The sequence below is a fragment of the Leuciscus leuciscus genome, assembly GCF_965113295.1.
Source record: "Leuciscus leuciscus genome assembly, chromosome: 10".
NCBI classification, from domain to species: Eukaryota; Metazoa; Chordata; class Actinopteri; order Cypriniformes; family Leuciscidae; genus Leuciscus; species Leuciscus leuciscus.
The window spans coordinates 36,354,327-36,375,144 of NC_138734.1; the positions used below are offsets into that span (position 1 = coordinate 36,354,327).

The window sequence follows — 20,818 nt, forward strand, 5'->3', positions numbered from 1 at the left end:
AAAAAAAAAAAAGTGAAAAATTGGTTAACTTATTTTGATGAGTTAAAGCCATGTAAAAATATACGTTGTCTTAACTTATTGATCATATAATTTTTTATAGTGGGCGGAGTTGTTATTAAGCCTGTTCTGTAGTGTTCAAATAACAATACAACATTATACAATAAAACAGTTGTGTATATGTATTATCTATTGAATTTCACCAAATTTTGTTACCTGCTACAAGACTAATGCCTTTCTATCTGTTGTATTTTCAGCATTGTGCACAAGCCAGATATGTACCCCAAATCATATGAGGAAGCAAAGTGTTTGTGTGAAGGATGCATCATTAACGGGGTTGAGAACATGACCTACAACTCTGTGCCCGTCCAGAAATCTCAGTTATTCCTGAAGAGGGTCCCATGCCCATCTGACCCGAGCAAATACTCTTTAGAGTATGAACATGTGCTAGTGACTGTGGCCTGTACCTGTGTGGTCCCTCGCCAGTAAGACAGGACAATATAAACCAAACCCGTAGAGACGAGTCTCATGTACCATGTCGTGTTTGTTTTAAAATGCAATTTTTGATAAGGTACTTCTTTTTTTTTTATATGCTTATATGAATAAGCTGAAAAGGTTGCATGTGTCACATGTTTTTAATACTTATTAACTAACATTGTCTTTCTTGAAAGGAAGATATATTTGTATTATTGTAAAACACTACTTTATTTACGACATTATTTATTTATATAATAATAACTTATTTATTGTTTATTTAACTTTTGTGTAAATTATGCAAATATGTGAACTTTTGATCTTGTGCCTATTGCTGTCCTTTTATAACTCTGTCAATGACAGGAATAGTTATATCAAGTTTATTTCAGTGATGATGATAAAATGTGTTGCAATTTGTCCAAAATTCAATTTGTCCAAATGGTATTATGTTGAATAAAATCTATTCTGATCTTAATTCGTTCATTGTTTCATCATATTTCACCCTGAATATATATATATAACTGTTTTGTAAATAAATGTTAATATAGTATATTAAGTAAACTTATTTATAAATTATTGTACCATTTGTTTTAGTGTCTTTACGCAGAGCTAATTAAATAAATGTTTTCATTAGCCTACAGTACTTGCCATTCACCATTGAGATTTATGAAATAGTAAAATGCAGATAATTATCACATGAATTATTGCCATTGCATTATTCATTTCTGCGTTTCTTTTTGGGTTTCGTGTGAGTTTAGCTTTTATTTTGTGGGACTTTTATTTTGAAAAGTTTCTCATCAGTTTCAACTTTCAACCACAGTTACGTTAAAGCTTTGCGACAAAGTTTTTGTAGTAGACAACACAGCAGTGTGGCGTAAAATGGTCACAGCACTAATAAAGTCTCTCAATATATTAACGAAACCTATTCGAGGTAAGAAAAAATATATCTCCGGGTTTAAATAGTGTTGTTTCATAACATGCTTTGGTAGTATTATTATTTTTCTACCCCCCATAAAACCTGTCATCTTTTACTCACCCTCATGTTGTTCCAAAACCGCATGACTTTATCTATTTATTTCGTAAAACACTAAATATGTTGGGTACTGACAGCCTCGGCTTACACGTTCAGTGTATATTTTTTCGATACAATAAAAGTGAATAGCCAAACATCTCATTGTGTGCTTTACAGAACAAAGAAAGTCATGCAGGTTTGTGTGTTGTTTATGTTTAGCAAATCTGTTAAATAGTGATGGCATGCGATGATGGACGCACACTCTTTTCCAGAGGCTCAGTGGAGCGATGGACAAAGCACACAAACAGCACTTGTCCTGGCTCTCCAGAGGAACCTGTCAGAGCTTCGGGAGAGCATGTCTGCAGGCGAAGAGCTGGAGGAAGCCCGACGACTTCTGGAGGAGGTCAGGAGAGACAGCACATGGTTTTGCAGTGATGCTAATGACCTAACCTGGGGCTTTGTTCAGGAATGTCTTCTCTTACTGCTCTGCCTGGCACGACACCTCAACCGCCTCGTGGAAGCCTTTCACCAGATTCCTGCTGCACCAAATCCTGCGACCCCTGAAGCAGCTCCACCACTTCCCCCAGATGTTCTCAGTGTGGCCCAACAAAAGACACTGGGCGCTGTGCTGCAGTTTGTGGTCACACTGGGTCTCTGCCCATATTTAGCCCCTGGTGTAGGAGTGGCACTGGGGCTGAGGTCAGCCTTTGGGGCAGCAGTGGAGGGAGCAGTCCGACACGATGTGGCCCCTACTGGGGAACGCCGTCTACTTATCACCGCTAATGTGCTCCTAGAGGTGTCTGCCCTGTCATCGCTAGCGACTCCTGTGTTTACACGCCACCTGGGTGACATCATGGCAGCTCTGTGTCAGTTAGCTTATCGACCCCAGCGGCCTGAAGGAGACGGTACAAAGAGTAATAAGGTAAACATACACTAATATCAAAGGAATATTTAATCCTATTTGAATACATTTTACTAGTGGTCTCTTTTTAGATCGGGGGTTCCCAAAGCCATGGATAACCTGGAATTAGGAAGGAAATTTAATATTGCTCCAGGCATAGAAAAGTCATGAAATATTAATAAAACTACATAGAAATGTCTCTCTCTCTCTCTCTCTCTCTCTCTCTCTCTCTCTCTCTCTCTCTCTCTCTCTCTCTCTCTCTCTATATATATATATATATATATATATATATATATATATATATATATATATATATATATATAGAGAGAGAGAGAGAGAGAGAGAGAGTTATTGTTAAATAAAACTGAAAATATAAATATTAAATGGAAAAAAAATGTTGCCTTGACCACTAACTGAAAAAAAAAGAAGTTTAGGCTAAAGTACAAGTACAAAAATTAAAACAGATTTTTTTAAAATTATTACAGCTACATAGAAATATAAAATAACAAAAACTAATAAAGATGACAAAAACATGTAATAAAATTTAATTAAAATTAAATCTCATTCAAAATATCAATAAATAATAAGGTAACACTTTACAATAAGGTTTCATTAGTTAACACATTAGTTACCTACTTTAGTTAACATGAATTAAGAACGAACAATAATTCTAGAGCATTTATTAAATAAATGTTAATGTTAGTTAATGTTAAATTAATAACATTAACTAATTTAATGTTAAATTAATAAATTAATGTTAGTTTCAACATTTACTAATACATTATTAAAATATAATTTTTTTTAACATTAGTTAATGCACTGTGAACTAACACGAACAAACAATGAACGATGTATTTTTATCAACTAACATTAATAAATACTGTAACAAATGTTTTATTCATTGTTAGTTCATGTTAGTTAATACATAAACTAATGTTATCAAATGATACCTTATTGTAAAGTGTTACTAGTAATACTTAAACAATATATAAACTATACTAAAATAACACTGTTCTAGTTATTCTCAGTGTTTTGTCCTTTAGAGTCAAATCTTTATAAAACTATATTTTTTAAAATCCCTATACAATAATGAAGAATGACATGAACTTAAGTAAGTGTGAGAATCCTGATTCATCACTCTTTCAAGTTTCATATTGGCCCAAGCTAAATGTTAAACTAATTCAGTCATTCTCATCTACAACAGGGACTAACGGTAGAGGAGCGCAAGACCTGCAAAGAAGCACTCCACAGTCTTCTTGGGAAAGTGTATCAGCCAATCGTCATCAAAGAACTGCTTGTTCTGCAAGGGGGTCCTAAACAGGTGTGTGTTGCCCACTATCTTTCTGAATACTTTTCTGATGTGTTAGTATTTGTGTGACTCCACAGATACATGTCCTGTGTATTGCTGTAGGCATCTTCGGGTTCCCGAGGTGGATGTCCTGGAGGGGGAGGTAAGGCTCTATCCCAAGCTCCCCCTTGGCTGAGGCGCCTGTGTGGACAGTTGCTGTCCGACAGGTTAATGCAACCACAAGGCGTCCAGGCAGTGGTGAGGGCCATCTTAGAGGGCACCGGAGGTAAGGCTGAATTTAGCACATTTAGAGTACAGATGATTGGTTCAGAGAAACACTGGAATTTGAAAAAGCTTTTTCATGGAATACAATCAAGTTTACAAGACTATCTATCTAATGTCAGTTCCAAAAATGTACAGAATCCCTTGCCAGTGGATAAAACATATTTTGTGTTCTCAAATATTTTTAGCGAATTGTGAGTAAATATTGTCTGCAATTAGTATTTATTCAAATTCAGACATTTAACGTATGCCTTATTTGCTATTATTTATTAATATTATAAAAAAGAGCATTATACCAGCCATACAATATTTGTTACTAAACTCAAAACCCATTTCAAAACTTTTTCAGTAATGCAGCCCTAAACTAGTATATTTACTAGTAAACAGGTTAAAATAATACATTTTAAAAACATTTAAAATATATGCAAATGTAAAATTGATAACCTATTTGGCTTTTATTGCTATGCACAATTTTTTTTTAGTATGCATGTATTTGAATTCAAATGCATTTATAAATACATTGAAACCTGTGTTTGTGCTTATGTTGTTTTGTTTTCCGCAAACTTATAAATAAAATACAACATCCTGGAACCGTGTGCTGTTGCATGGAATAATACAATATTGACCCCAAAAAGCTGCAGACTGTGAAGGAGACAAACATGTTGATATGTTTTCCATTTAACCATTCTCGGTTAGAATAGCTAGGTGACCTAAAATGTTTTGCATATTCTATAAACAGCACAGTGTCAGTGGGTTAGGCCATAATTTTTTGAATTGTGGTGGAAAAATGTGTATTTTCATTCCATACATAATAAATCCAGTACATAACAAAATTCCCAATGCGTTTCCAATAGGTCTATCATTCCATGGAAAGTCATTCTGTTTTTTTATGATAGCTATAAATGTTCAGCATGTGCTTTTCAATCATGTTTACTTGTTTCACATTGCTGACCAGCAGGTGGCGACTCTGACTGGAGGAAATGTGATGCTGTGGCCAAGATTCTTGCCGCCTGTCCTCAGCAGTCCCTCTCTGCTGAGAGCTATTACAGTCAAGTGTGTCCACAGGTGAAGTAATGTTCTCTCATTACAGTCAAAATAGTGAGATTATTGCTATAATGGTTATTTAGAGTTTTATTTGGTTTGCAAAATATGCTAGTAGTCAAATAACAAAAGCAAGAGTTCATTGCCATCTGTTACCTAAAAAGCTATAAATAATTTTTGAAATGTACTCTAATCATAGAATGTAATACCACTGGATTTAGGTTCTGGAGCTTCTGCATTTCAAAGACAAGCTAACTGCACAGCAGTTTCAGAGAGTGGCCACCAGGGCGGCGCTCATCATGGTGCAAGATCGGCCTGAGTTTGCACAGCGCTTCCTTCTCTTTCCTCTTCTCTCCCCCCTTCATCGGTGTGCACAGGGAACCGGTTAGTATTTGTTAGGTGACTGCAGTTTAGCATTTTATAGTGGCTGATATAATTTAGGTTGTGTGAAAAGGCTGCATCAAGTTGCTTGCTAATGTTTGTCCCAACACACAGGAATCATTTTTAGATGCAAAGTATATTCTCTTTTTAGTATTACAAAAATAACTGACAAGCTTTTGCAGGAGATGACCTATCCCAGGATGCAGTGGAGGAGTGGGAGCTGACTCGCTGTATTGAAGATGTATATAAAGTAAGCCAAGCGTTCTGTATTGTCTAATGCGCCATATCATCAAGTATATGAAATGTACATAAGAACGTTATTTCCTTCTGTTTAGATTTGTGTGGTGGGTAATAATCCATCAGAAGTGCTGCTGAAAGCTCTAGCTGATGTCTACTCAACACTGTTCAATCTCTTTTGCTTCACCAAACAGAATGTCTCTCATTTACGGTCAGTCTTTTTTTTTTTTTTTTTTTTTTTAAAGAAGTCTCTCATTTACGGTCAGATTTCTTTTAGAATATCAAGTATTTGTAATAGAGCATATGTTTGAAAAAGACTAAAAGTGGTTGTTCCCTACAGTACATCCTGTCAGGAGATCCTGATATGGTGCCTGTCTCACTCAGAGCGCTCGGCATCTCTTCTGCTGCTGAAACGCTTGTGTGGACTGCTGGGAGAAGTGGATGGAGTCAGACACGGCTTTCAGTTCTCGCCTGGCAGTGAAGGAGGGGCCAGACTTACAGTGAGAGAGCTTATCAGGTATTGTTAAATGAGAACCCTACAATAATTATTTAATGTTTTGTGGAAAGTAGTGAGATTTTAGTCAGTCTGGTTTACCAGCCAGTATTTTTTTGCCATTTTGAGTTTATCAGGCGATGGTCTAATTGGGAAAATAGCAGAATCTATTAGCTAGATCACCCTTTTGTCAATTTTAAAACAGACTGAAGCCCTAAAAAAGATGATGCATGTTTTTAAGTGTTTAGTGATGAATTTAGAGTTGATATTTTGTAAAATATAGATTTCAGTAATTTTGTGTGTATCTTATTTGCTTTCATTAAATTAAGCATTATTTATATCAGTATAATATCAAGTGAAATTGATCTCAAATGAAAGTAAAGACATTTATAATGTTACAAAAGATTTCTTTTTTAAATATTCTTTTTATTTTTTTAAATTTTTTTTTACTTTCTATTCATCAGTGAATCCTGAAAAAAAAGAAAAATCATGGTTTCCACAAAAATATTAAGTTTCACAACTGTTCAAAAGTTTATTTTGTTTTCCATACATTGCTTTGTGGTTTTCATCGCTCAAAAAAAATAAAGAAGGTTTGGGATCATGAAGGATCATGTGACACTGAAGACTGGAGTAATGATGCTGAAAATTCAGCTTTGCTATCACAGTGATCAGTAAAAAAAACTAAAAAAAAACGGTCATATTAAATTGTAATAATATTACATAATATAAATTGTTCAAAAATGTGAATATCGTGCAAAAGTTAATTTATTTCAGTAATTCAACTTAAAAGGTGAAACTAATATATTATATAGACTTATATACATGCAAAGTGAGATATTTCAAGCCTTTATTTGTTATAATTTTGATGATTATGGTTTACAGCTTATGCAAACCCTGAATTCAAAATCTCAGAAATGTTGAAAATTTTCAGAAGCTGTAAGCCATAGTCATCAAAATGATAACAAATAAAGGCTTGAAATATCTCACTTTGCATGTAATGAGTCTATATAATATATCAGTTTCACCTTTTAAGTTGAATTACTGAAATACATGAACTTTTGCACGATATTCACATTTTTCGAGTTTCACCTGTAAATGTAGCCTTGGTGGACATAAGAGACTTTTGAATAGTAGTGTATGTTGCAAGGCATAACAATGATTAACTGGCTCTTTTTCTGTGTTTTGACAGTGATGAAGATGATGCTCTGTATGAGAAGGTCTCAGGTGAGCAGTGGAGAGTGCAGTGTCTGGTGCAGTTATTGGAAGAGATGAAGGACAGTGATCTGCCTGGAGAGTTTTTCCTACTGCTGCTGCAGGTGCTGACCTCTGCCAGTCTGTTTCAGCCTGACCGTTTCCAATGTAGCTCAACAATGTCTATACTATAGCACATAAGAAACATGGATGTCCATAATTGTTTTATTGCAAGATTTGAGGACTCAAGAATGCTTCAAAATGTAGAATTTTTTACTTTAAGAAGATTAAAAAACTTCCCTTTTTTGTGTTTTGTGTTGCTTCCAGGATTTAACAGCTGTGGCTGCTGAGCAGGACGAGGTTGAGCAGGAAGTGAACACCTCATCTATGACGCTGCTGGAGTTAGAGCAGCATCTGCTGGGGCGTGCAGGTGGACACGGACAGAGACTTGCTCTGCTGCAGGCGCTGGCCATCATGTGTGAGGGTCTTCCACACACACAGCTGCTCTGCAAACCCACTCAGGTGAGATATTGAAGAAATCATTCAGTCAACGTTATTTAAACGTATTAAATAGTTCTCTCTTCTCCTAAGTGAAGTGGTACATTTGAGTTCTTTTAAGCTTTCTTATCATTTTGTCTTTTCTGCTTTCATTCAACTGAGGTTTTATTAAGATAAAACATGGGCCTTCTAAAAATAGAGCACATCATCCCCTGGCCAGATCTGTTCCATTTAACTCGCAACAAAGAATATCTTTACTCTGACTGTTATTTAGGGCAGATGTGTTATATCTGCAGTTGTGCTACTTTATGTAGTGATAAGGTGTGATCTCTCAAGACATCTCTCTCTCTCTCTCTCTCTCTCTCTCTCTCTCTCTCTCTCTCTCTCTCTCTCTGTGCTTACAGGTGGTTGGGTTCATAGCATCCATGCTGCAGAGAGCATGTGTTAGTCTGGAGCGTGGCACTGACAGCCCAGTGGAGAGTCAGACTCTCAGTATGGGAATAGGGCTTGTGGCCACTCTACTCTCTGGAGCTGCTGAGGTAGTGTATAGTTTCTACATTTTGCTGCTGGTCTTTGCTCACTCTATTGTAAGAGTTCCTATAGTAATAAGCTGTTTGCTGTGTTTATGGGTAGTTAACATATTGCATATTAAACCTGCAGTGTGGCATGCATGCTACACTTTTTTAATAAAAGATTTTCTATTTTTGTATACTTATTAAAAATGCCATTTGACCTTGTATAAATGTGATTACATTTTAAATATTAGTTTGTTGCACCCAGGGTTATTATCGTTAACTAAAACTAGTGAGAATATCTCTGTTAATTGAAATAAAATAAAATATAAATATTAGTTAAACTAACTGAAAATTAGAAATTTTGCCTTGGTAATAATCTAAAATATGTTGAAGTTGAAGCACTATAATTATAAGTACATAAATAAATAAATAAACTTTAGAAAATGACAAAAGCACATAATGGAAATTGACTGAGAATTAAACAAAAATTAACATGAAAACTAAAACTATAAAAAATAAAAATTGCTAACTAGAAGTTGTGCCCAGTCACAACACACAAAAATATGCACTAATGCCCAGTTATTGGGTTAATTTGGTGTGATTAAATAAAACGATGCAAAAAGGGCAAAATAATAAAATGACATGAAACAAAAAAAGATCTTAAGTTATGTTTTAATGTAATTTCTTTGAATTATATTCAAAGAATTTATTATATTGTGTTATATTCAAAGATATGTAATTGCCCAATTATATTGAGGAAGTTCCTAGCAATATTGATATATGCAATTAATTGTAATTGATTAATCAGCATATTTTCTAATTAGTATGATTAAAAGTTTTAAACAACTGACAGCCTAAAATCTTTATGTTCATGTACATATTATTTATTACCTACCAAATTGTACCTGTGTGTATCTTCTTTCAGCTCACTGCAGATGATTATTCATCAATGGCTGCACTGCTGCCCCACCTGGAACAGATTTCCCAGCAGCACCAAGAGCCAGTTATCCAGGAGCTAGCGTCCGATCTGAGGGCCACTATTGCCACACATGGGGCTTATCGCCCTACAACTGTCCCTAAAACAGCCAGCCAGCACAGCACTGCCCACAGTCTTACTCAACCTGCAAGCCACAGTTCAAACTCCCTCCCAGCCAGACCCCAGGTCCCTTCACAATCAATCTCACATCCCAAACATACAACAGACCCTAGTGTAACACCCAAAGTTAAAGACTTTCAGACAGCTGGAGGAATACCAAATCCTGGGATTTCTGAGGCCTTGCGCAGTAAAGCTTTCTCTGAGTGCCTGCTGGAAGCCTGTGACCCAGATGTGCCCACTCGAGCCGTAGCACTGCGTTCACTGACCCGATCTGTTAGAGATGGATACGAGGAGGCATTGCAGAACAAGGAGAAACTACTAACAGTGAGTGTATAGATGTGTATGTGTCTGTATATGTAAGTTAAAGCAGATAAAACTGGCCTGGCATGAATTTAAAAAAAATACATTTCTCATTATGTATGATATGAAAGTGGTCACATTTACTGAAAATTTGCAGGCAAAATCTAGTAATATCAGTTGGAATCTGCATAATCAGGGATTTTGCTCATGTTCATGTTGGTCATGAAAATTTTGCAGTTTTGATCAACAGAAATCTGCTTGGTTTTAAATAAATTCTATGTGAGCAGTGATTTATACGTCGCTACATCATTGACAATGGATGAACATTATTATATATATATATATATATATATCATATTTCCAGGGAATACATAAATATATAGTTTTTATAATTGGAAAAATATCTGCCAAATGCATCGGAAAAATAAATACTATAAATGTTATAATTTTAAAATGTTCCCATTAATTCTAGACATTATTATTATTATTATTATTGCTAAAGGTGAAATAATTTAAACATTTTTTAAATATTGAAACTTTTTTGTATAATTAATTATTATTAATATTATTTCCATTTCACCTATTACTGTATATTCTTAATGGCTGGTTTAGGCTACGCTTACACAACATCTATGTACTAAACACGGAAAAAAATGTCCTTCGCATTTTTGACAGCAATGTCAAAACAATCCCTGTTCACACGCATCCGCAAAAACAACTAAAAATGCTGTATTATGCATGTCAGTAGTTGGCGATGTCACTTTGTAAAGAAACGGTACATGCCTGTACTGAACATACAATATGCATGTGCATGACATCACCGTTTTCACAAATTTGCAGACGATAACAGTATCATTTTTAAAAACTAGCCCTTTGAAACCCGATTTCACAAGTTTGCATTTTCAGGCCCCCAAAACGCTGTTGTCATTGCGCTTTGATGCAGGCGATCATTATAGTATATGATAAACACTTACTCTCCCAGTATGCATTATTCTCTCTGATGCCAAAAGCTTGGTGTCACGTGCACATCTCTCCTGGGATTTGCGTAGACTCTTCTTCCCTGGGTGACATTGTTTAAATGGGCCATGACTTCCAGTGTTTCTCTTTCTCCTGTGTGCTAGTGTTGAGGGTGGGTGAGGGTCTAGAATAGACCATGTTTAATAAATGAGGTGAGATGTTTGGTGTGTAAAACCTCTTGCTTGAGGGTGTCTGAAGACTCTCGTGGGATCTAGTTATGATGAGCGGCTTTCTGCAATGTCTCATCTAATATTCTCTGTTATAAGAGTCTCTTCTGTGTCCAACGCTTCATAAATACAACTAATTCACACATGAACACAGACACAGAGCCTCTCACTAACAGTGACATAACACCCACCCAGTAACCCATTAACATAGCCTAGATGTGAATCTTTTTCTTTTGATTCATTCAGTTTTAAATATTTATTTGTATCAGTGTCTGTCAGAGTTCTTAACACATAAATGTCTTATCTGTTGTATTCATTTTCTCTTTCATTCTCTCTGAAAGTCATACCACTTCACCTCATGTGAACTCATACTCATTTAAATCTTTTAAAACTGCAGGCTATAGACATGTTTTAATTTGCATTACTGTAAACGTGCTGAGAGCTGGAAAAACTGTCAGCGATAATTAGACTAAGGAATTAATTAACTCTGCTCTAATTCTTTGCTCTCAGCTTTCAGTGAATTATTTCAATGTGTTTCAGCTCTTTCTGGAAAACCTGGAACATGAAGACTCCTTTGTGTATCTGTCTGCTATTCAAGGTAATTAATTCATTAGTTCAAGAAAGAAACCAGCCTAAACTCCTTCGAAATACAACAAAATATTAAATTCACACCTGCTTTTGCCTAATTTTAAAGAAAATTACTATTGAGGGTTTTTCAGAAATTAATGTAAAATTTTGATTTATTTGTAGTTGTGATGGTACATAATAGAACAGCTTGGTTTTGACTGGTTGAATGACTTAGTTGTAAGTATAAAGCACAGACATTACATTGACCTGATTTACTTTTGCCAGCTAAACTCACTGTCAGCTTTACCTCAACACATTACAATGTGTTTCAGCCCTCACGTTACATCATACAGATGTTTGGTTAAACCTTCCATTTGTTAAATGACCAGGCTTTTGCTTTGCCATAATGAATAGATAAAGCATCTGATTCCTGAGCTCATTAAAGTAGTCAATATTATGCAGCACAACTGTATTCAACATTGATAATAATAATAAATGTTTCTTGAACACCAAATCATGTGGCACTAAAGACTGGAATAATGATTCTAAAATTTGTCTTTGAAAAAACAGTTATTTTAAATTGTTTGAATATTTCACAATATTACTGTTTTTACTATATTTTGTATTCCTGGCCCCAAACTTTTGAATGGTGGGGTATATTGATCGGCAGTTGTGGAGGACTTTTTGTATATGTGTGTCAGGTTATTTCAGGAACAGCTTTGAAATCTACAAGGCTGCTGAATCTGGGCCAACAAACAGATTTGGGATGCTATATTTTTGGTTTGATGAACTAAACCAGCTCTATGTATTTGCAGCCAATGTTATTTCACCTTTTGTCCATGAATGGTCAGAACCATCTCAACCATCCCTTTTTGGCCTATTGAGGAACAGCTAAATTAAGATTGTAATGCTCTGGCAGCCTGTTGTGCTTTCTATTCATCCTGTCTTAAAAAGGGTCTGTCAGAGTTTTAGCCTTTATTCAGAGCTGTTTTTTTCTGTTTCAGGGTTGGCAGTGTTGGCTGATTCTTTTCCTGAGCAGATTCTGCAGAGACTGCTGGGAGAGTATCAGACCGGGGCAACTGTCGGTCCCCCCAAAAGAGAGCGCTCCCTAGAGACACGCCTCAAAGTGGGCGAGGTATTAATGAGAGCCTGCAGGGCCATGGGTGAGCACAGTCACTGACTGTAGTATTTCTTTCTTTTTCATATTTCTTTCTTTCTGTATTCTTTTCTTCCTTTAAAATACTTCATGCTCCATTTCAGGATCTGTTTGTCAGATCTGGGCAGTGCCGTGTCCCCAGCACAAGTGTGCGGTTATTCATTGTGTCTCGAGATCATTCAGTCTGGGTCTGAGGCATGTCGTCTTGGCCCCGGCTCCTTAACGCTAACAGACCGAGCTCTGAAAAAGCCCAACAGCTGCTACAGTCCGCTGAAACCGCACAATGAGTCTCACAGCTCTCTGTCACATTCATAGTGCCTTCACACACAGCAGGGGGCATCACACACTTCACATCACACACTTGAGCTCAATTTACATTTTCAGCCCTTGAGTATTATCTAATGAGACACTTATTTCAATCCTTAAATCCTTGATTTTGTAATAACTAAATATCTAACCAAAACACGCTGTTTCGTAATGTACACATCCGATGCGTAATTAAATAAATCCTTTTCATGCATAAGCGTGCCACTGGTTTCCAATTAAACATGTCGCTTAATAAGGTGCTGGGACAGATGGCCACAGTTAACAAGAAGCACTGGATCAAAGAAGCGTATGTTACACTTTTTCTTGCCCCTATTCCTTTTCCCTCCCATCAGATACCCATTTTTTTTCTTGTATATCTAGTCCACAATAGACATTAAAACTCTTTTGATCCGTTTGGAGGATTGGTCAGCTGAACAAGTGGACATTCATGCCTGAATAGGTCCTGGCACATGGATTCTGGAAGGTTTTATACAGTTTGAATGATATTTCAGACAGGGCCAGCAAAATCAGCTGTGGGGAGCAAGTCCCTCTGGACCCACCTGGCAGCCATTATAATAGCTTTTGTCTAGTTGTATCCTTATATATTACCCATAAAGAATGTAAATTCCCCTTACACTAATACCTGTCAGTGTGAGGAGGATTTTTTTTTTTTTTTTTTTTTTTTTTTTGTCAGAGCCCAAAAAGAAGCCAAAAAAATCCCAGTTTAGTGACTTTGCTCATCCTATAGGTATGGACTTTGGACTTTCTCAGACTTTCACACTGAGATGGAGAGATTGGAAGAGGAGTCGCGACTTCAGCTTTGTATGTGTGTGTGTGTGTGTGTGTGTGTGTGTTCAGGCTGGAGCTCTCATTCCTTGCACTGTACATGTGATATTAGGACAAATCTGAGTTTAATTAAATTTTTTTTAAGTATGTATACACTACAGGTCAAAAGTTTGGAATAATTAAGAGTTTTAATGTTGTTGATAGAAGTCTCTTATGCTCACCAAGCAAATTATATTTATTTGATAAAAATACAGTAAAACAGTAATATTGTGAAATATTACAATTTAAAAGAAAAGTTTTCTGTTTTAATCTGTTTTGAAATGCAGTGTATTCCTGTGATGGCAAAGTTGAATTTACAGTTGCCATTACTTCAGTGTCACATGATCGTTCAAAAATAATTTGAATATGCTGATTTGTTGCCCGAGAAACATTTATTATCATCAGTTGAAAGCAGTTGTGCTGCTTAGTATTTATGTGGAATCAGTGATACACTACCATTCAAACCTTTTATTAAGCAAGAATGCTTTAAATTGACCAAAAGTCACAGTAAAGACATTTATGATAAATATCAAATAAAGGCTGTTGTTTAGAATTTTCTATTCAATAATCCTGAAAAAACATATCAAGATTTCCACAAAAACTATGCAGCAAAAACTATTTTCAACATTGATAATAAAGAACATAAATAGTTCAATATTATAACTTTAATAATAAAGAATAAAGATTATAAGTAATTGAGTACCAATAATATTTGAGCAACAAAACGGCATATTCTAATGATTTCAGAAGGATCATCTGACAGACACAAAATATAAAACAAAACAAAATTGCCATCACAGGAATAAATTACACTTTGAAATATATTAAAATAGAAAATAGATCTTTTAAATTGTAAAAATATTTCAAAATATTACAGTTTTTTTCTGTATTTTTAATCAAATAAATGGAGCATTGGTGAGCATAAGTTACTTATTCCCCCCCCCCAAAAAAAAAAATCATAATTATTCCAAACTTTTGAACAGTAGTGTATGTCTTTATTAGGCATGTGCCGGTATCACATTTTCATGCTGCGATTAATTGAGTGAGCTTTTATCACGGTATACGGTATTATCACGATATTTTAATTGCACATGAGAAACAGATGGATTGGGGGGGGGGGGATGTAAAAAATAAATAAAACTTGCATCACAAGGTGTAATTGTGATTGTCAAAACATTTGGTAACTAAACTGAATTTTATTAAGTTTAGTGACAACATGTTACAATGATTACATGGTACAATGACTGGTAGGCTACTGTCTGTATTGCTTAACACAAATGTAACGATTTCAATTCAATACTTGGGATATGATTTAAATCTTGATTCAATATTGACTAATTTTGGATAAATATTAGGAAGGCTACAGTAGATAGCCCACAAGTAATTTTTTTCTCATGAAAAAAAATATCTCACATAATGCTATGTAACCATAGGTATTATTAAAGGTTACAAATAACTAATTAAATCAAATATAATGTGGTTTTCATTATAATAACAATTATGTAATGACACAAGTAAAAATATAAAAAATATGTAAAAAAAAGTGCAGTGCACATATTCAGCAAAATACTCCTCTTTATCTATATGTTTTAGTCATCTAACATGCTGCTGGTCATTAAATGGTTTAAATGTAACGTTCTGTGACACAATTGTTCTCCTGTTTCATATCAAAAGTAACCTGCTCTGTCTTGTTTGACGGTCTTCGTGTCCTCTTTGCTCCGCGATTTTTCTCTGCGTGAGAAAACGGATGTGTGGCGTGAGCGTATGAGGAGTCTCGCGCTGAATGCGTCGAGTTGGCAGCTCTGCTTTTAGAAGCGGGATGGATCCGGATAGATCGGCGGCGGCCATAGACTGTAGGCGGCGGCGTTCCTCCTTCCACCATGCTGCTTCTCAATGTGAGGACTGTTTACATTAGACTAGAAGTGCGCACCGGCCGCATGCTTATACACGTGGCGATTGTTTACATCAGAGTGTGCACGTGTTTCGCGCAGCATATACGCAGTGTTTGTTTAAGCGGTTGATGGAAAATAAGCTATAATGCGCGTTCTAAAAATCAAAATTCGGATTATTATTTTTCACGGTATTTTGAAGTGCCCGCGATAACAATATTTTGCATATTCATTACCGCGATTTATCGCATTACCGAATACCGGCACATGCCTAGTCTTTATATACAGCTAAATATCTGTACGTATAAATAAATAAAAAGTTGTATCTTTTAGGTGACCTTGCTCCACACTATGGTCGCCCTCTGATTGGTGTGTTCCTGAATGGCACACGAGACAAGGACAGTAGTGTGCGTGCCAGCAGCCTCTCCAATTTGGGTGAACTCTGCCAACGTCTCAACTTTTCCCTCGGACCACTGGCACAAGAGGTAGTACCACTCTAGTATTCCAAAACTTCTAAAAGTCAACTAGACAAGCTGATGAAAAGCTGAATCTGCGCAGTTTAGTCTGTAATTAGTTCTTTTTAAGCAGATCCCCGAGGCTGCTTCTAGTCTGATGTCATCGTTCTCTTTACTCGGCACAGCTGTGTATGTGTGTACACACATGCACATCTCACTACACAAGATTACTACTACTACTAGTGCTGAGATCAGGGTTTCTGCTGGTGCAGATGGGTGATAGATGAATGAACCTGAACTCCATCAATTGATTTGCTCATTAAAATCAGCCAATGTCTTGACCACAAATCTTTATTTAGCAATTGATTGTGTATGCTCAAATTTATTTAAATGCTTTCAAAATAGATCTGTAAATATTTTTTTTCCATTTTATGATGTTAGCAATTCAAACCAGAATAATATTTGCATATTGGAATGCTTTTTTAAATTGTATTATTCATTTGTATTCTGAATTGTGAATAGCCTTTTTTTTGCTCTAGTCACTTACTTAACCACATTAGCTGCGTTTGAAAGTGGACAGAATGTGTTGAATTTGCGTTATGTTGATTCTCGTACACAGCCAATAGAAAACAAGAAGTGTCTTAAGGGTTGGGGGAAAAAATATCGCTTTTCGTTTAATGGAGCACTCCCCATATTGATCCATACAATCCCAAGATCAATCTTTTACTCTAAGCCTATTTTCAGTGGCTGATGCAAACATATTTGTTCAGCCCAATTCACAATACAAATGAGCTGGTTATTTTATTGATTAGTTCTTTTCTTTCATATGTAAGTGAAATGGACATTCATAACTGAAATATAGAATCAGGGTTGAATCAAATCAAGTTTAAAGCCTGTGAATCAGAATCACATCAAACTAGGAAATCAGTCATGTCACCAGTATTTTAAGTAGAATCAAAGACTAAGCTTACCTGAGACTTTAGCATTGTACTTGCAAGCATTGATGTTTCCTTCAGGAAATACAAATCTAGAGTTCTTTGATACTTTGTGCCAATGTGTGAAATGTGTGACGCCTTGCAGTTGGAAAGCAGTTTGTTTATTTTTCAGCGCTTGTGCATACGGTCGTTGAGAAAATCTACCGTGAGTGTCTGAGCTGCGGCAGTGGTCTACAGATCTTCATGAATAAGCATCTCTGTCAGTGTGACTAACTGGGCTGCTTATTCATGAAAGAGCCCCTGCAACAGGCTGTTCTAGACCATCTTGACCATCAGCCTTCTGCAAACCCGTGTGCATGTGTTTAGACATCAATCGACCCGCTACATTGACATAAAGATCAACTAGTGCAGCATTGCAGATCTCTGCGGCCTGCGTACGTCCTTTGTATTTGACCTCTGTTTGTGTGGTTCCTGCAGCTGAGCGCGTGTCTCACCGCCCTGATAAAGACGGACAGAGAAGCAGAGGTTCGGAGGGCCGCGGTCCATGTCATTGCTCTGGTCCTTAGGGGCCTCAGTGATAAAACCACTCAGGTGAGTCTTTTTAAATATACGTGATCAATTTAACTTGGCTGGTATTAAAGGAATATGAAAAGCTTTAATAAAGGACTTCAAATGTATTAATTATTCAGTATTTTAAAATAATTAATTTTATATTTCTTATAATTAAATTTTATGTAATTTATTCCTGTGATGCACAGCTGAATTTTCAGCATCATTACTCATTACAGAAATCATTCTTATATGTTGATTTGGTGCTCAAGTAACATTTCTTAAGCCCAATTTATACTTCTGCATCAAACTCACGCCATAGCTATGTCGTAGGCTGTGTGTAGCACGCATACACCTCTCCAAAAATGTAACAACGCATTTATTTGAAATATATAAATCTTTGTATGGCCTTTACCGTCATTTTCATTGATCAGTTGATCTGTTTAAAAAGAAAGAAAGTGTGGTATTCAACAGCATGCCACAGATGCTATCCATTTACAGCATGTTTTTAACCAGAAATATTTCTTCAAAGGTGTGAAGTCCCATCACTGTGTTTTGTTGTGTGTGAGGATATTGAGTAGATTGTTAGGTCTTTCGATCTGGTGTCTTGATCAATGCACGTGTTTAGTGGGAGGAATTCTTCCAGCATCTGGACTGATGAGCTGCAGCTGTAATTTTCTACTCTCTTATTTAGAGGTCACCTGCAGTATAAGACAACCAGTGCTCTGTCTAATCATCACTCTCAGCAGACTCTCTTGTTCCCACGGCCCTGATCACTTTCCCAGCAATGCCTTTAATTTCCGACCATAGCTCCTACATTTGGTGCCTGATGAATAAAATTAATAGATCTAAACCATATGGTCCTTGCTCATGCAAAATGTGTCCCTGCTATGATAGAGTGTTGTAGTAGGTTGCCAAGACATTGTTGTAAAGTACTATGGTACTTTTTTTTTTTTTTTTTTTTACCTGGTAACGTGACCATGAGTTTAAACTAAAAATCATTGATGTCCATAACATGAACAGTGCAGGCTGAGTTAATAAAGTTTATCATCTAGGGTTAGGAGTTTTTTGAGAAACCTTCTACAAAGTTTTATGTATCACAAGTTCTGAGTTATAGCTGTAACTACATTAACCAATCAGAGGTGTGTATCAGCTTACATAGATGTGAGAACATTGAGTCTCTGATCCACTGGACTATTAGCAGCCATCTTCAACAGATGTTTATCCTGTTGTGAGATCATATGAACCAATTTTACTGAAATTTGTACATTTTGATGTTGTCAGCAGACTGGCAGCCGATTGACATTCCAACCTCTCAGACTACAGATCTGTTCTCCCATAATGCAGTGTGGTAATTTTATTCCAGTTAACTCTTGAATCACAAGACTGCCACACATTCCATGAAAGCGAGATACTTTGAGACCACTTATTTCCTTTATCAAATGTATTTCTATAAAATAATCTTTAAACCTTGAAAATGTCTTCATCTTATTTGCCAGGTTTTTCCAGTGTGATTATAGCATGTTCCACAGAAGATAAATAAATAAATGAATGTACTCAAATAACAGTTAAATAAAATTTTTTTTTTAATTTTTAAAAACAAATCTTAATTTTTCTTCAAAATAGTTAATTTAAAGTAGTTTAATATTTTTCATTTTTTTACTGTTTTTTGTAATAATAAGATTCTTTAGAGAAGTATTCTTGTATAAGATGATACATTTAATTTTGTAGAGAGTTTGATACAAAATGTCAGGATGCTAAATCTTCTGCTTTGTCCTTTCACTCCTTCACTTTGCAACACTTGGAATTTTGGGAGTGTTTGTCCGCATAAAACACATCTTAAGATCCCTCTATAAACACATGAACTGATCCCATGACCTCAGAGCAGACCAAACTGGCCACGCTGCTGCAAATGACCTTTTATACTTTTGACCCCCTGATTTACAGCACCAATGTCCACCCTAGTTAGTACCCTGGCCATTGAAATATTTGTACATGCACTTTATAGGACAGGTTTTACTAGACTCAGATGTTGCTGTCCCTGGCCTGCACCTTGGACCCGGGTGCAAAGTCATGTCTGTCATCGCGGTCTGTTGAGTTTCCCAGGATGGAGCTTGATAGAGGTCCTTCTGGTATGAGAAACTGTTGTTACTCGGTACAGCTGTTGCAGCGAGTAATGAGACGGCTCTTCCAGGTAAACCATAAGTCACAACGCCTGGTGTCCTCTTAGTGTGAGGCTAAAACAGCTGACTGCTCACAAAAGCGCTCTCCTGCTGTGAAGGAGAAGGTCAAGAGACCATTTGCCTCAAGAGACATATACAGTATATGTATATGAAATAATTTTTCATTATTTTCTCTTCCTTGTTTGTTCTTTTTCTTGCTTTCAGTTGTACAGTAAAACAGTACATCCGCTTACTAAGTGCTTTCCGACTCTTCTTCTGCTTTTTCAGGTTCTTGGGGATGTTTTATCTGAGCTGTATCGGGCTCTGAAAGGGGTGGTGCGGTCGGACCCAGATGATGTGGCTGTACTCCATGCTCAGCTCGCACTGGAGGAGCTGGATGATGTCATGAGGAGGTTCATCTTCCCTCAGCAAAAACTTGAGAAAAAGATTGTGGTACTTCCTTGAAAGCGCTCCAGAAATTACATACACATTTTTTGTAGACCCCTTAGATTTCTACCATCCGTTAATATATGTAGTAATTGAATAATTTATACATTTTCAGCTTTTTTTTTCTTCTCCATAATCAGTTTTACACCCACATTTCCATTCTCAAACCAAAAAACCTGTCTTGCCATAGATAAACTAGCATTGTGCCTTTTGTTATCGGTTACACTGAGGTTAGAGGGGAACAAAAGCAAAAGATATATCTTTGTAAAGAGCCCTGGTGTAGCTGGTTTCCTCTCTATTCTGCACTGGTGATAAAATGCCTGTTTGCTTTTTATCGAATGTTTGTTGTACATATAAAGACGGCTAGGTCATGACATCATTGTAAGATACGACAGGGCAATTAGTCATTCTCTTAAAATTCCTCCCACTGCACAATACTAAAACTATCCATTCATGTTAACCGTCTGTATAGCATCCTGACCTCTTGGAATTGCCCTGAAGCAGAACTGGTTAAATACCATATAAATACAAATGTTAGCATTTATGCTAACTCATAAAATGATATCTTGGTCATGAGGTGTCTCTAAAATAAAATAAAGAGTGCTTATTTTTCCGAAGCTGGTCTAATGTGTTTATA

The 20,818-nt window shown here is 36.2% G+C and overlaps 2 protein-coding genes across 7 annotated transcripts in view; both read left to right on the top strand.

The window, feature by feature from the left end:
* zc3h18 (zinc finger CCCH-type containing 18) overlaps positions 1 to 946 on the top strand; it is a 48,200-nt gene extending 47,254 nt beyond the window's left edge. For all 3 annotated transcript variants that reach the window (XM_082182470.1, XM_082182471.1, XM_082182472.1), the window contains exon 20: positions 255 to 946. The gene's annotated coding sequence lies outside the window, so the exon portion shown is untranslated. The remainder of the gene's footprint in view (positions 1 to 254) is intronic.
* Positions 947 to 1,261: 315 nt separating this feature from the next.
* On the top strand, positions 1,262 to 20,798 carry tango6 (transport and golgi organization 6 homolog). Of its 4 annotated transcripts, XM_082182479.1 has the most exons (19): positions 1,262 to 1,402; positions 1,756 to 1,886; positions 1,950 to 2,405; positions 3,589 to 3,705; positions 3,796 to 3,958; positions 4,910 to 5,019; positions 5,217 to 5,379; positions 5,559 to 5,626; positions 5,712 to 5,824; positions 5,954 to 6,130; positions 7,296 to 7,422; positions 7,625 to 7,819; positions 8,200 to 8,334; positions 9,236 to 9,730; positions 11,431 to 11,488; positions 12,462 to 12,620; positions 15,967 to 16,118; positions 17,501 to 17,614; positions 20,023 to 20,798. In XM_082182479.1, exons 1-19 carry the CDS (start codon positions 1,351 to 1,353, stop codon positions 20,197 to 20,199), a joined length of 3,162 nt encoding a protein of 1,053 aa, XP_082038605.1. In that variant the 5' UTR covers positions 1,262 to 1,350; the 3' UTR covers positions 20,200 to 20,798. The 4 variants fall into 4 exon arrangements, with proteins under 4 accessions (XP_082038605.1, XP_082038602.1, XP_082038603.1 ...); XM_082182476.1 differs by having other exon boundaries at positions 1,756 to 2,405; XM_082182477.1 differs by having other exon boundaries at positions 1,756 to 2,405; positions 4,913 to 5,019.
* The last annotated feature ends 20 nt before the right edge of the window (positions 20,799 to 20,818 follow it).